At 49.4% G+C, this 13,501-nt stretch overlaps 1 protein-coding gene across 2 annotated transcripts in view; it reads right to left on the bottom strand.

Annotated features, from left to right (window-relative positions):
• Positions 1-13,501, bottom strand: part of AMBRA1 (autophagy and beclin 1 regulator 1) — a 115,786-nt gene that overhangs the window by 61,380 nt on the left and 40,905 nt on the right. For both annotated transcript variants that reach the window (XM_066583394.1, XM_066583395.1), the window contains exon 7: positions 11,868-13,363. In XM_066583394.1, coding sequence (XP_066439491.1) covers positions 11,868-13,363 — 1,496 coding nt within the window. The remainder of the gene's footprint in view (positions 1-11,867; positions 13,364-13,501) is intronic.

Genomic DNA, 13,501 nt, shown 5'->3' with positions numbered 1-13,501 from the left:
CGGTCGCTCAGCAGCCTTTTTCTCCGTTCTCTGGAGATGGGACTATTAGAACAATTTATGTCTGGCTGCCAGCTGTCTGTCAGTCTTCAGAGTATTGAGGGCACAACTAGCTCACATTTTATTTCCCGTGGGACAAAAGCTGGCACTTCAGGGCTCCGCCGCGCGCCACGAACAGATCTGCTCAAAAATCTAGTCGTAATGAAACCGTAAAAAAACAAAAAAAAACACTTTCTATTGTACGAACGAAACAGGGGGGGGGGGGGCGCTACGTAAAAAAAGGACAAAATGGGAAATTCCTGGTCAGGTTCTTACAAGTCAGGGAGGAGTTACTTAATTCACTTATACAAAAGGAAAGATGGAATACTACATCTACAGCGCCACCTATTGGAAGGAAGCATTCCTGCAAGTCAATGTCAGACTTTTTAAACAAGCCTTATAGCAATGACTGGGAATTGTAAGCCAAAGCCAGAATAACCATACACAGACAGCTGTTTCGGGGTGATCGTCCCTCATCAGTAGGTTTCTGGCTTGGCTATTGAAGGACCTATAGACGTGGGTCAGGAAGTGTAACATCTCTCCTAAAGGAGAGCACCTAGGTGGTGAGGAGACTTATAAGGCCATGCATGCTCCTCTGGGAAATATGCAAATGGGAAAATGGAACAATGCCTCTGCAGCGCCACCTATTGGAAGGCAGCATTCCTGCAAGTCAACAGACTTTTTAAAGAAGCCTTATAACCATGACGGGGAGGTATTGTTCCATCTTGCCATTTGCATATTACCCAGAGGAGCATGGATGGCTTTATAAGTCTCCTCACACACCTTCGAAGTGCTCTCCTTGAAAGTCTCCTCAAAGACTGAACGACTCCCGTTTACGCCGAGCGAGAAGTCACTCAGTCGTTCCGCGCAGAAATGTAATGACTTAAGGCTCCTGAGCAGCTCCACAGTGCCAGACATGGTCAACAGGTTGTGTCTGGTATTGCAGCTGGTGCCCATTGAAGGGAAAGGGGCTGAGCTGCAATGTCACACACAGCCTATGGAGGCGTGTGGCACTTACTTCCAGTAGTCAGCAGCCATGTCTTTATAATCCTTTGCCCAACAGCTCCAATCTCAGCAAGTGATAGTTAACCTAGAGGGGACCCGCGACCGCCATTATCACGGCCTGAAATAATCTATAGGCGCACAGTGATCTCTGTGCATTTTCATGCATCTGAAATATGCATGGAACGTTCGTACGCATAAATACGCTGCGCGACTGAAATGCAACCCTGAAGAGGTCGCCCCATGAAGACATTCGCTCTCCAAGAATAAGAGGGATGCAGAGATAGTAAGTAAATGGGTTTTACAAGAACCGCTAACTGTTTGGATTTCCGTGATTCAGCGAGAATTTATTCGCTTCTCTCTTACTGAACACCAAACGATGAAATCGGACGTATAAACAGGCGGCCGTCAGAATGACCGCCTGCGTACGGAGGCGGGAACAATGCCCGACCCGCTCCGCCTCCATCGCTAGCGATAATCGTTCCTGCGTTTAAAAAAAAAAAAAAAGACAGAAATAATCGCCGGGACGACTGGACGTCTTGTGGCCGACAGGTATAAAAGCATCTTTACAGAAGCTCACGCGCTTCAACGCCGGTCTCTACATGTATCACATGGTCAGCAATTCATTTGAATGGTCCGCATGTAATACCACATTTCCCCTGCGTTAGGCGCAGCAGGGAAAACGTATAAGGGTCCATTGACAAGGGCGTATTTTTTTTCCTGACTAATACAGAAAACACGCGGACCCGTTGAACTGAATGCGTGTATCCAGGCGCGCAGACCAAAGTCACAGCGCGTTTTGGTTCATATTGCATGTATGAATAGTGGACGGCGCACGAATGCAGCGGTGGCAGTGAAAACACGTTTGCCAAATTTGCATCCGTCCATGTGAATGAGCCCTTACTGCAGGATGTCGGCAGGAGCTGAACGTGCTTATAAGACCGCGCTTTTAACAGTGACCATAACGATCGTCACCCAACTGTCCCAGAAACCGGCAGTAGATGACTAAACGGAGGATGAGGATGATGATGATGACGGCTCGCCGAGTTGTATTTACTGGTGACGTTGTCTTCATTAATGAGGGAAATGTAGCGGAAGAGACCCGCGTCCCGTACTGTCTGCTCCGAATAGCAGAAAGCCAAGTGATGGATGGCCTGCACAAGCTGACATTTAGAGGGATGAAGCGCGATGAAGTAATCTGCCTACAGAGTCCCGAACGTCCTGCGTGTACTAAAGGTGGTCAACGCTCGGGTCAGCGGTAGCACACGGTATTTGTGACCCCCTCAATACTATATTGGCAAATATACTTATTGTGGCGCCGTTTCGGCAAGATGGCATCCGACCCGTGGCGTCAGCATGTATTCTGTCCCGGTGACGTTCTGTAAACACGTCACGTTTACGGGAAGTCACTGATTACGTACCATGTTGGGCCCCCTATTGGTTGCAGCAGTCACATGGAGCAGTCACATGTTACTATTAAATGGAAAACCCCTTTAAGCAATTTCCTAATATACAGTGGGGGCGTCAGCGGCGTGAACCTCTACGGCCAGACGTCTATCATCTAACCTATAGAACCGGTGACCTATGGATAGGTGATAAATCAGTGGGGCCCAATTCCTAGCTCCCCCCCCTCTGATCAGTAGGTTGAAAGGGCTCTGCTGCTCAGGAGCGCACAGTTTCCTCTTCACTGTATACCAGGCACAGCGCCATACACATAGTGGTGGCACCTGGTATTGCAGCTCAATCCCATTTACTTGAGTAGGACTGAGCTTCAGAAAGGCCATGTGACCCATGAACGTGACTCTGCGGGCCGTCACAGCGCTCACCCAAGCAAACACCTGATCGTGGGGTGGGGGTAATGGACCCCCGTCAATATGATACGGATGACCTAAGCTAAGGACATATCCAAAAATATCAAAGACAAAAAGCAAAAATGGATGGGAGTTAAAACCCCCTCAAGCGCCTCTTCCTTCAGGCAATCGCGCCGTCGGATTAGCATATCCCCATCACAACAGACGGCCGCGTCTTCCTACGTGTTCAATATAGCGCCTGACCGCAGACATTAGTCAGCCATCCTATGCTCATTAGGCATGCGTTAACCGAGTCATTAACCGGAAGAGAGATAATTAACCTCGCACCTCCAATCTGTCGCGTGGAAAACCTCCATCTCCATCAGCCATACAGGTCTGATTTCCGCTATATGGATCGCTCGCCACCAGGTCCCCCGCTATATGGATCGCTCTCCGCCAGGTCCCGACTCCGGGGAACAGTTACCAGGAACGGTTGTGTCACCGCTGATCGCTGCCGCTAATTGCTATATGGAAGTTTTCACCCCCCCCCCCCCCACAGTATGATGCCCATCTAGAGGACAGCTGGAGGTAAATGTACCACATATATACGTTGGTGCGCTCCTATAGGGACCCTATAGCTTCCGGACCAGAGTGTGTGTATATGGCGCATTCACACAGGTGTAAATTCTATATCTATTCGGTCGCCTACGGACTGAAAATGGGCAGATCCATTGAGTAAGGGCGGGCTCACATGTCTGTATGCGCACAACGCTGCATTTTACTGCTGTGGAGCCGCTTGTGACCCGGCCTATCGATGCAAAATTGTCCTGCGCACGACAGCGTATCTCACGCACGCCGTCATGGGCAGTCCACCTGTTATTTTTTGGTCTATATTTCCGCGCCATTGCGTATAAGCGCACCCATAGAGAAAAACGGGCTCTCCTGCGCATATATACACACAGCACAATAGAACATGCTGCGTTCTTTTTTGCACTCGCGTATTACGCAATTTTTCGACACGCAAATGTGATCCGAACTGAGTATGGCAATGTAATGGATTACCTGCGATTCAATGCGTATCCAACGGGGTGTGCAATATGCGGTGATACGCTCGGGTGAGAGCCGCCTTCTGGTCCGAATACGCATCACTGTTCACTGCAGTTTTTACGCACCTTGTCTTTGGCTGGTTGTGAAAAAGCGGACATCACTCGGGCCTTCCTGGTTTTTTTTTAGCTTGCGTGAAAAATGGATGATGACACACAGATGCAACGTGGATGCAGAAAAACGGACATAAGCAACAAAACACACATGTAAAAGGCCCCAATTGTTTTTATTACGGACCGAAGGTACAAATACCAACGTGGGCGATGACACTGAATCCACAACATTTTCCGCAACATCAATTGCTTAAGGGCCGCGGGTCGGACGGCATCCATTGACCGCACCAAAATAGAGCAATTTTTACTCCGCTCGCGGAAATCGCAATTGGTTTCTGCGAATTTGCAATGAACAGCATTTGCTGCGGATCTGCGGTGCAGATGCCGACCGCGGATTCTGCAATGCAGATCCGTTTGTGTGCAGCCGGTCCGAGGACACCAAATGACGTATTGTTTGAACAAGCAGACGATGTTAGAATCCGCTGGCGCAGCCCGTTTGTACTGCGGATACATCGTTGGCTCATTCAAACAAGAAATCGCTCAGTCGTTCGCATTCGCTGTGTAAGTGGAGAACAACTGACCGATTAGTGAACGAGCTAACAAGGATTTCTGTGCGTAACATGAACGAAACGCGAATGATTTATCGTTCGTCATTCAATCATTGGCCGCGATTACATTGAATCATTATCGTTTATTTTCGCCTCTCCGCGTGGATAAGATGCTTTCTATCTCATCCACACGGTTTGTCGCACAAAATCTGCAGAATTCATGGTGCAAAGTGTTTATTTCCCGTCAGAAGGCACCATTAAGGCGCTATTATACAAGCACTGCCAACGCTTACTGTTTACCAGCAACTGCTAGATGCGACAACAACATGCAGCTGCAGACTGACAATCATCAGTAAGTCGCATGTTCTAGTGGAAACCGGCAGCTCTTGTTGATCAGCACCCTTTGTACAGTTATTGGCTTCATTTGGCCTCCCTGCACTAATAATTACCAAAATTGGTTTATCCAAACACTTTCTTATAAAGTGAGGGCATCAGAATTCCTATATACACCATGGCTAAATGGCATTCAGCTCAACCAATGAGTGTGGGCAATAAAGGAACACTTCACCCTATTATACCTCCAGCAGGGGACGCTGCATGACACAAGAATAGTGGTCCTGCATCGAGAGGCCCTGCAATAGGCATAACACAGCAGCTACTGTCTAGGGGCGCACCTGTAAAGAATGGGAACAGGTTGTCACTTCGAAGCTACGATAGTCATTATGACCAGCAGGTTTTGTTATAGGTATGATCCCTGCAGAATACAAGATCCTGTAAGGAGCCCAATTTGCAATGCACAGAACACCTGCCAGCGAATATACATACTACAGACAGGGGAAGCCAATTAGCCTACCTCCAGGACACAGAAGTCTATTGGAAGCGGAGGGAAGGGGTAGACCATTACTGCAAATTAAAAGCAAACAATCCAGGAGAGACTGAGGAGTTAAAAGTCCGTAACGGGCCGCCTCTAACAATGCACTTTACTGCAGAACTACACCTCCAATGACGCTTTTTAAAGTTCGCCACGGAGCTCAGCAGGAGGGGAGAGACACAAGGTTAAGTATTGATACTGTACACCGGGGAACAAAGAAAGCATGGATTATACATGGCGGCTGAATAGTTTATCTTTAGTGTAGAAGCAGTAAGGGACTTTATCGAGTGGCCATTAAACCGACTCATAAGTGCCCGCTATGGTGCCAGGCTGAGGATTAAATAAAAGAGCTCATTTGCATTGTGTAAAGAATGGAGACCCCCTGATAAGAGAAAATGGGCAACGTGAGGGGACTGCTGAGCACTACGGTACTAATACCAACCCCTGCACTCCTCTGGGCCTGAGGGTTACAAATGGATTAGATGGCAGCCGCTCAAATAAATGACAGTGCATGCAGATATAGGGCCGTGTAAAACTACCTTTAGCTCATAGAGGAAGGCCCTGAGCCCCCTCTATGATGTGCACATGCCCTAATAGGACATAGAGACAGGACTGGTCTTCAGGAAATAAGCCATTTAAAGAAGTCGTGCCAACGTGAACACGATCGGGTTTAAAGAGTGACTGCACTTTTCAAAAACTTTCGACAAGTCAGAGACGGTAAAGGTTTTGATCATTGGGGAACCCACTCTGATTGCTGAAATCAAGGGGCTGCGGCGCTCACATGAGCGCAGCGCCCCTTGGGATGTCTTCCCCGCCCGTTGGCTTCTTTTAACAGCTAAGGACAGATGCTTTGTCTATAGAAGTCTGTGTGTCTGTCTGAAGACAGCCGAAAGAGCACATTGCTGAAGAGAAGGGGTTGCAGCAATCAGCGGGGGTCTCGACAGCAGGAGCCTCAGTGATCAAAAAAGTTTTAACAAAGTTTTTAAACAGCGCAGTTTTTTTTTTTTTTTTTTTTTAAACTTGGCAGTTGGTGGGGGTGGGACTGCTGGGACCACTACTGTTAAAAAGAATGGGGTCCAGATTACCCTCAAACAGCGGTTGAGCGGGCGCGCTGCTGCTCCATTCATCTAACAGTGAATTGCAGAAATCAGCTATTACCGACTAGCGGAGGAATGAATGGAGCCGTAGAGCAGATCCCCGACTGCGGCTCCATCATTCAGTAACACATGGGGCCCCCATTCTTACCATCGGTGTGGCTCCCGGCAATCAGACCATATCCACACAATTATGGATAAGTGTTCCGGCCCTTTGACATGGAATGATTACGATCAGTTAAAGGCTCGATCGTGCGAAACTGAGCGATAATCGTTCCGTGTAAACGCGGCCGACAACTCAAACGAACGATAATTTGTTTGTTTTGTGTAAACAGTCGTTAATCTATGCAGGACTGCCTGCTTACTGTGAATGGAGGCGGGCGGCCGGGAGTGATCTCCAGCGCATTGCTCTTCCCTTCAGTGATTATCGCTTATGTACGAAAACGAAGGAGCGCCGATTGCTGGGACGACCGCCGGGCACTTAAACGTGTAAAAGGGCCCTTAAACTTGGAACAACGGCGATGTGATGAAGGTTTTTGGATCTACAAAATGTATTGCTGTGTGGTCACAGTGAAGATCCATTAAAAACGACCCCCTGATCCCAGAGCGGGCCAGCACAGCTACCCCAAAGACATTCTGCGGCAGGGTCTTCAGGGCACTAAACGCCAAAATATCTCCCAACGGCTCCGGAGCGATGCTGGCAAGCGGCTCTATGGGCGGACAGCAATCACTGCTTGACCTGCAGCGCCACCAAGTGGCAAGAAGCAATATCAAGAAGGCATTGTGTCAGAAAAGTGCGTTCTAGTTACTCCATTAGGGTATAACAAGCCAAGACTGTCTAAACACGGACGATATTCTAGCATTGTGTCCGGTACGTTGTGGGGCGCACTAAAACAGACCCCGTTGTTTGCAGTGGGTCTATTTAGATGGGCAATTTTTCTCTTGTGGCAAAAATAAATAAAAATACGCAGCATGTCCTTATTTTGTACAGTTTGCAGACGATTGCCGGACTGAACCTGCAAGCCCAGGAGCAGTTAGCAATTAGCGCCATCACACGAGCGTTAAATGGCGCTCTTGTAATAGCACCCCAATACTCCATTTACACGGGATGACTGTCGGCTAAGCTATCTGCAGGAGCGGGTGACGTCACCGCTGGTTGTCCGCGCTCATGCAGAGCGTTTAGACAGGCAGCTCACCGCAGAGTATCGCTCACTTCTCACTCAGCGCTTCACATTTATGGGGGAGCATTTAGACGCAGCGAGATGTCAGCGAACCAACGATGATGTTTAATGCTGGTTGAAATTGAGCAAACAATGAAAAGTAAACAAAATGGCGCACAATGGCTTTGCGTTTAGACGTAACGATTATCGCGCTTTTTTCGTTTGTTTGAACAAGTTATGCGCGACAATTGTTATGTCTGAATGGGCCTTTAGGAAGCCGAAGAGATTGTGAATTCACCTCTGTTGGTGCAAATGAAAGTGACAGCAGGAGCGCCGGAGAGGAGACCGTAAGGCCGCCTACACGGCCCTGAGAGCAGCGGCGTCCGCTCATACCTGTACTAAAGCCCTCCACAGTGCAGCGCCCCCCTATATCGCCTACCTCATCTCAATCCTCACCCAGCCTGGGCTCTCTGCTCTGCTAATGAAACCAGACTGAGCGCCCCTTTAATTCGAACTTCTCATTCCCGCCTCCAAGACTTCTCCAGAGCAGCACCGGTCCTCTGGAACGCGCTACCAAATGCTACCCGAGCAATCCAGGACTCGCAGAACTTCAGGCGTGCTCTAAAAATGCACCTCTTCAGAGAGGCATACCGCATTCCCTAAACAAACCCCTCTGTACTCCGCCTGATAACATGCTCCCTGACCTACTGACTGCAATCCCTGCTAACCGCCATCATAAACCGCTCCTGCAGTCATACTGTTTCTGCCGTCACACGGCTAAATGTCTGACCATTGTCTATGTGTATAGCATCCCTCACTCTCCACCTCGCCATACAGTGCACATCTCCAGCCCCTTTACCTTCTGTATCACCCCATTACTTGTATGTAAGCTCGTTGGAGCAGGACCCTCACCCCTACTGAGTCCATCAACTGATTACTATGTAACCGTGGTTCTGTAATGTTTGTCCTTTTGTCTTTCTGTATTCCCCCCTGTCTATGTAAGCGCTGCGGAATATGTTGGCGATATACAAATAAAGATTATTATTATTACTTTCAGCTTTCAATCAGTACTGCGGACGGACCGCGGATCGGACGGCTTCTATTGACTTCAATGGAAGCAGTCCGCGCGGAATCCGCGGAAAATTGGAGCATGCTGTGATTTTTCCTCCGCTTGCAGAAACCACAATTGGTTTCCGCAAGTGTGCAGGAAGAATTGGTTTCCCATAGCATGCTATGGGCGGTATTTGCTGCGGACCCGCAGTGCGGAGGCCCACCGTGGATTCCGCAGCAAAGATCCGTCTGTGGGCCCCAAGACATCCCGAAAAGGGAATGAAGACTATTCCTCTCCTTCACCTTCCCAATTCTTCTCTAGTTCTGTGTTTCGCTGGTGTCCTTGTCACTACTGGTAGACAGGGGGCGCTACTTGAATCCAAATCGGGTTGTACAGGTAGTCCTGCTCCTCCTGGATGACACATCCCAACATGCCATCAGAAGGTGGTTTGACGGGTCTCAGGAGCATGGAGCAGATACCAGGACATGGCCGTTACAGGAGGAGAGCTGCACAGAAGTGTAGAAGGGCATCAACCCAACATCAGGACTGAAGGGACTGGAGGAACAGAAGGAGCCCTACAGAAGGACCTCCAGCGAACTACTGAGCAGACCATCATATACAGACTCCACAAGGGTCCGACTTCCTCTAGTGGGACCTGCACTCACAGTCCGGCACTGGGCAGCTTGATTGGCATTCATCAGAGAACGTCCGGCCTGCCACGAGCGAAGCACGTTCACATTCAGCGTGTGACTTTCGCTCATGGATATCCGCTGTGCGATTTACGTGTTCTCCAGATTTTGGTTTTTGAGCAGTATAAATTGCACTACACCTAAAAAATGGAGTCGTCGGTTATCGGCAACACTCAGACATAAGACGTCTGGATCTACAGGCTCAGAGGGATCTACCTGTGGGATCCACTTTGGGTTTTTGTTGCATATGAATTGGATCTGCTCACTGCTAAATAGACGATGGCTGACGCGGTCCAGTCCCGGAGGTAGGAGGACTCATCACCCAACGGCAAGCGTTAGCTTCTTTTACCAGAAACCAGCTACGAAAAGTCGCCCTCTTCCGCTATGACCCGGCATACGCTTCTGCCCCCCCATTGTATCATACGCTCCAGCACGGAGGAGGCCAATTACTTCCATGCAGCTATCATCAGTGTCACCTGGCGCAGCAGGCGCGGCACACCCCGGTTATTAACAGTATCGAGCAATTATATTAGACACACTGTTGCAATTTTTAGCACATGAGAAGATGCAGTCAAACAGGAACGTTTACACGCCGCCATGATTGAAAGCGGTAATTACTACAGCTCGTCAAGTCATCCTACATCGGAAGCCAGTGGTTAAAGAGGAACCGTCGGCTCTCCTGACATCGCAGTCTCAACACATACTTGCATTCCTTAAAGGGCTACTCCGGCAAAAAAACATTTTTCAATCGCTGCACCCCCTCGCCTGATTGTCTCCGTCACACTCTGGAGGTCTTCTATGTATATTACAGTCACTTCCATGAAGTGCAGCCTCCTGTCCAATGCTCATCAGGCACCATCTTGATGTCACCTTTACTGTTCTGTGGTATCAATCCCATAATGCATCAGCACAGCATTACATGATCAGCTACAACCTGTACCATCTCTGCCTGCAGGGAGGACACTGCCATCGCCTTCTGTCTTCTATATACTACAGCCCATAATTACACAATCAGGTTGAAGTATGATCCCCCTCATTAGAACTGTGTGTGTTAGAAGCTCTACTCATCAGCAGTAACTGTGTTGAGTGTCGTCGTCGTCCCCCTCTGAAGAGCATATATGGCAGGGTCCGTCACAGGAGTTATGATCACTGCAAAACCAACTAGTTTAAGAATACACGAACCCAAGTAGATCTGAGCAAGTCAGAAGTGAGATCATAGGGCAGGAATTCCAGATAGAAAGTAACAACCAACCAGGGTAACACCGGCCGACTCATATATACTGGAGGATAACTACATAATGAACGAGAGAAAAACTAAAAAAAAAAAAAATCACCAAAGTTGCCCTTTAAGAAACACAATCTTTTCTTAGAACTCTGGCACTGATGTTGCCGCCCCTCAGTTATTCTGCCTGGAAATGTATAAAATTCATCAACAAGCCATAAACATTTCTAAGTCTCCATTTTCAGAAACTGTCCATCCAACAATGCCCGAATGTGTACCTCATAACCCAAAAAGGAAATTAGCCACGCCCAATTGTCAACAACAGAAATTCAGCAAACTGCATAGTAATACCGTGTACAAAAATAAGACACTGTCTTGTATTAGTATTTGCCCCAAAAGAGGCACAGTGTCTTATTTAGGGGAGGGAAGGGCCTATACTCACCTGGTCCGCGGGGTCCCGATGGCGCTGCGACAAACTGCGTCCTCCCCTTCTAACATCTGAGCTTCTTCTTGGTGACAAGGCTTTGAATACCCCGCCTCTAGCAAAGCGAGCGCTGTGATTGGCTGACTGGGGCTCGATTAGCCAATCACAGCCAGTGCTCAATGAGCCAATCACAGCCACTCAGTGAATGACATCTGTCAGACAGTTGGGCTGTCAGACGTGGAGGACGCAGTTTGCCGCAGTGCCGCCGGAGACCATCGGGAGGAATCGGGACGCCGCGACCAGGCGAGTATGGATTTATTTTTTTTAATGCAGGTTAGCTAGGTCTTATTTTCAGGGGAGGCCTTATATTTTAAACCTCCCCAAAAACCGGGGTAGGTCTTATTTTCAGGGAAACACGGTAAGAAAATTCTATTTCAGGAAGAACAAACCCAATCACTAAAATGGACAATAGAACCGACTGCTCCTTTTTAAAAATGGAACCTATTACAGGCTATGAGAACCATAAACTAAATTATGGTGCTCATAGGCAGGTGGAAGCAGTCCGGGGATGTACGTTTTAGACTTATTCGACTCCCTGTTTTCGAGCGGTCACTCATCAAAGTCGGCATGCAGGGACACACTATGAAGAAATGAGTCCCTATGCACCAACTTCAACAGGTAACACCGAGACAGAGTTGGATGAGCGTAGAACTTACATCCTCATTCATGGTCCTACAAGTACTAGCCTAAGTCTATGGTGCTTGTAGGATGTGACTGTACCTGCTGTATCGAATACCTTCTGCCATGTCCAAGCAGGTCTTACCTTCTTAGAGAGTCCTCCTCCGTGCTCTCCTCGTGGAGATCTTGTGGTAAGGCCTCTTGGGTTACATTCGGAGCTCTGTTAACAGTAGCAGGTTGACTGTAGACCCGTTCCCAGTGTTCAGTCTCAGGATTATAAGCTACACCCACTGTTCTTTCTTCCTGGGCTGTCCCCGTTTCCAAACGTCCACTGCCACCGGGTAGGTTTCCTATATCTGGTCTCTCAACCCCTGTGGCGCCAGACTGCTCTGGGCTGCCAGCGGCCAGACCAGCCTGGAAAGTGCTTGGCGAAGGAACTGGGGGTGGTGGTTGCCAGGAGGGCAAGCCTGTACTTTCTGGATAGGTTGGTGGGGTCCTTTCCCAGCGGAGAGTGTCATTGTTGAAGGTCAGCAGGTTGTGGCACGCACGGCAGCGATTCATGTGCCCTCTAGGCTGATTCGCGGCGCTCTCGCCGCCGTGCGCCTGGTTTGACTGATGTGAAGGGCCCGGTTGCTCAGGTTCCAGATTGTTATTAAGCATCTCATGAGCTTGCCCTTGTGTTGTGCCCGGAGCTCCAGGTTCGAGGTCATATTGCCTGTCATACTCAAGGAAGAACCGCCTCAGGTCACACTGCAACTCCGTCCGGGAGGTGGTGGTGGTGGTGGGGTGTACAGGTGGTTGACTTGAAGAGCTATCTTGCTCCGTGGTGGAAAAGCCTCGGCCCTCCGTGGCCGAAGTATATACGGGTGATGAGTCCTCACCTTCCTGTCGTCTCAGAACAGACAATAGGCTTACGGAAGAGGCACTCGTCCGGGGAGGTGGCATGGGTTCTATCTCCGACCGGGATCCCATACTAAGCACTGTGCGAGTCCATTCAGAGCCACCGATATCAGTGGTTGGCTGTTGATAGCGGGATGGTTGCCCGGCGAGTGAGCGGCGTGTAGGTCCCAGGCTCAGACTGCGCAGTGTGTTACCAGCCGTGCTGCTGTGCACGCTACTGAAGGCAGAAGGTCGGCTCAGGAGTCCGTGATCATGTTGGGCAGAGGACTGGTGGTGTTGCTGCCGCTCCAAAGAATGCTGGGGATCGCTTTGTACTGGGGAGTAAGAAGTGGAGGTCGCCCCCGAAGATGTGGAGGGAGTACCGGGCGCTTCAGGGTGGGGAAAAAGGGAAGAAGACAACCGTGCACTAGAGCAGCGGACGCAGAGGCACAGCATACCGGGGTCTTGGCAGCACGGAGTGGTGACACCTGGGGTTCGGTCGCGGACACGAGAATAAATAAGCCTTTGATTGCTTTCAGTGGATGGGGGAGGGGGCGGAGGTGGTGGCGGTGGGGATGGGGTGGCCGAGTCCTGTACAGGAGGCTGCTCTCCGGCCTGAGTGCCCGATGAGCGGGATGAGAGCATGTGCAGGAAGTTGTGGAGCAGCGGCGTACGACGGACTGGTTGAGTCTGCAACAGGGAGCGCTGCCGGTAGATGGGAATCTCTGCGCTGTCGAGGGGGATCTCGGATTCTTCATCACTCTGTTAAAAAAAAAAAAGACAGATCACCATTTGGAATCCTAGACAATACACAAGCCTACTGCTAAATGTATGGGTGATGGATATGCTGCATGCACTGTCCTACCAAAAGTAATTGGACCCCTGAGCAAGAATCTAAAG

Source organism: Eleutherodactylus coqui, chromosome 11 (assembly GCF_035609145.1).
Source record: "Eleutherodactylus coqui strain aEleCoq1 chromosome 11, aEleCoq1.hap1, whole genome shotgun sequence".
Taxonomy (NCBI): Eukaryota; Metazoa; Chordata; class Amphibia; order Anura; family Eleutherodactylidae; genus Eleutherodactylus; species Eleutherodactylus coqui.
This window is presented reverse-complemented; position numbering and strand designations above follow the sequence as displayed.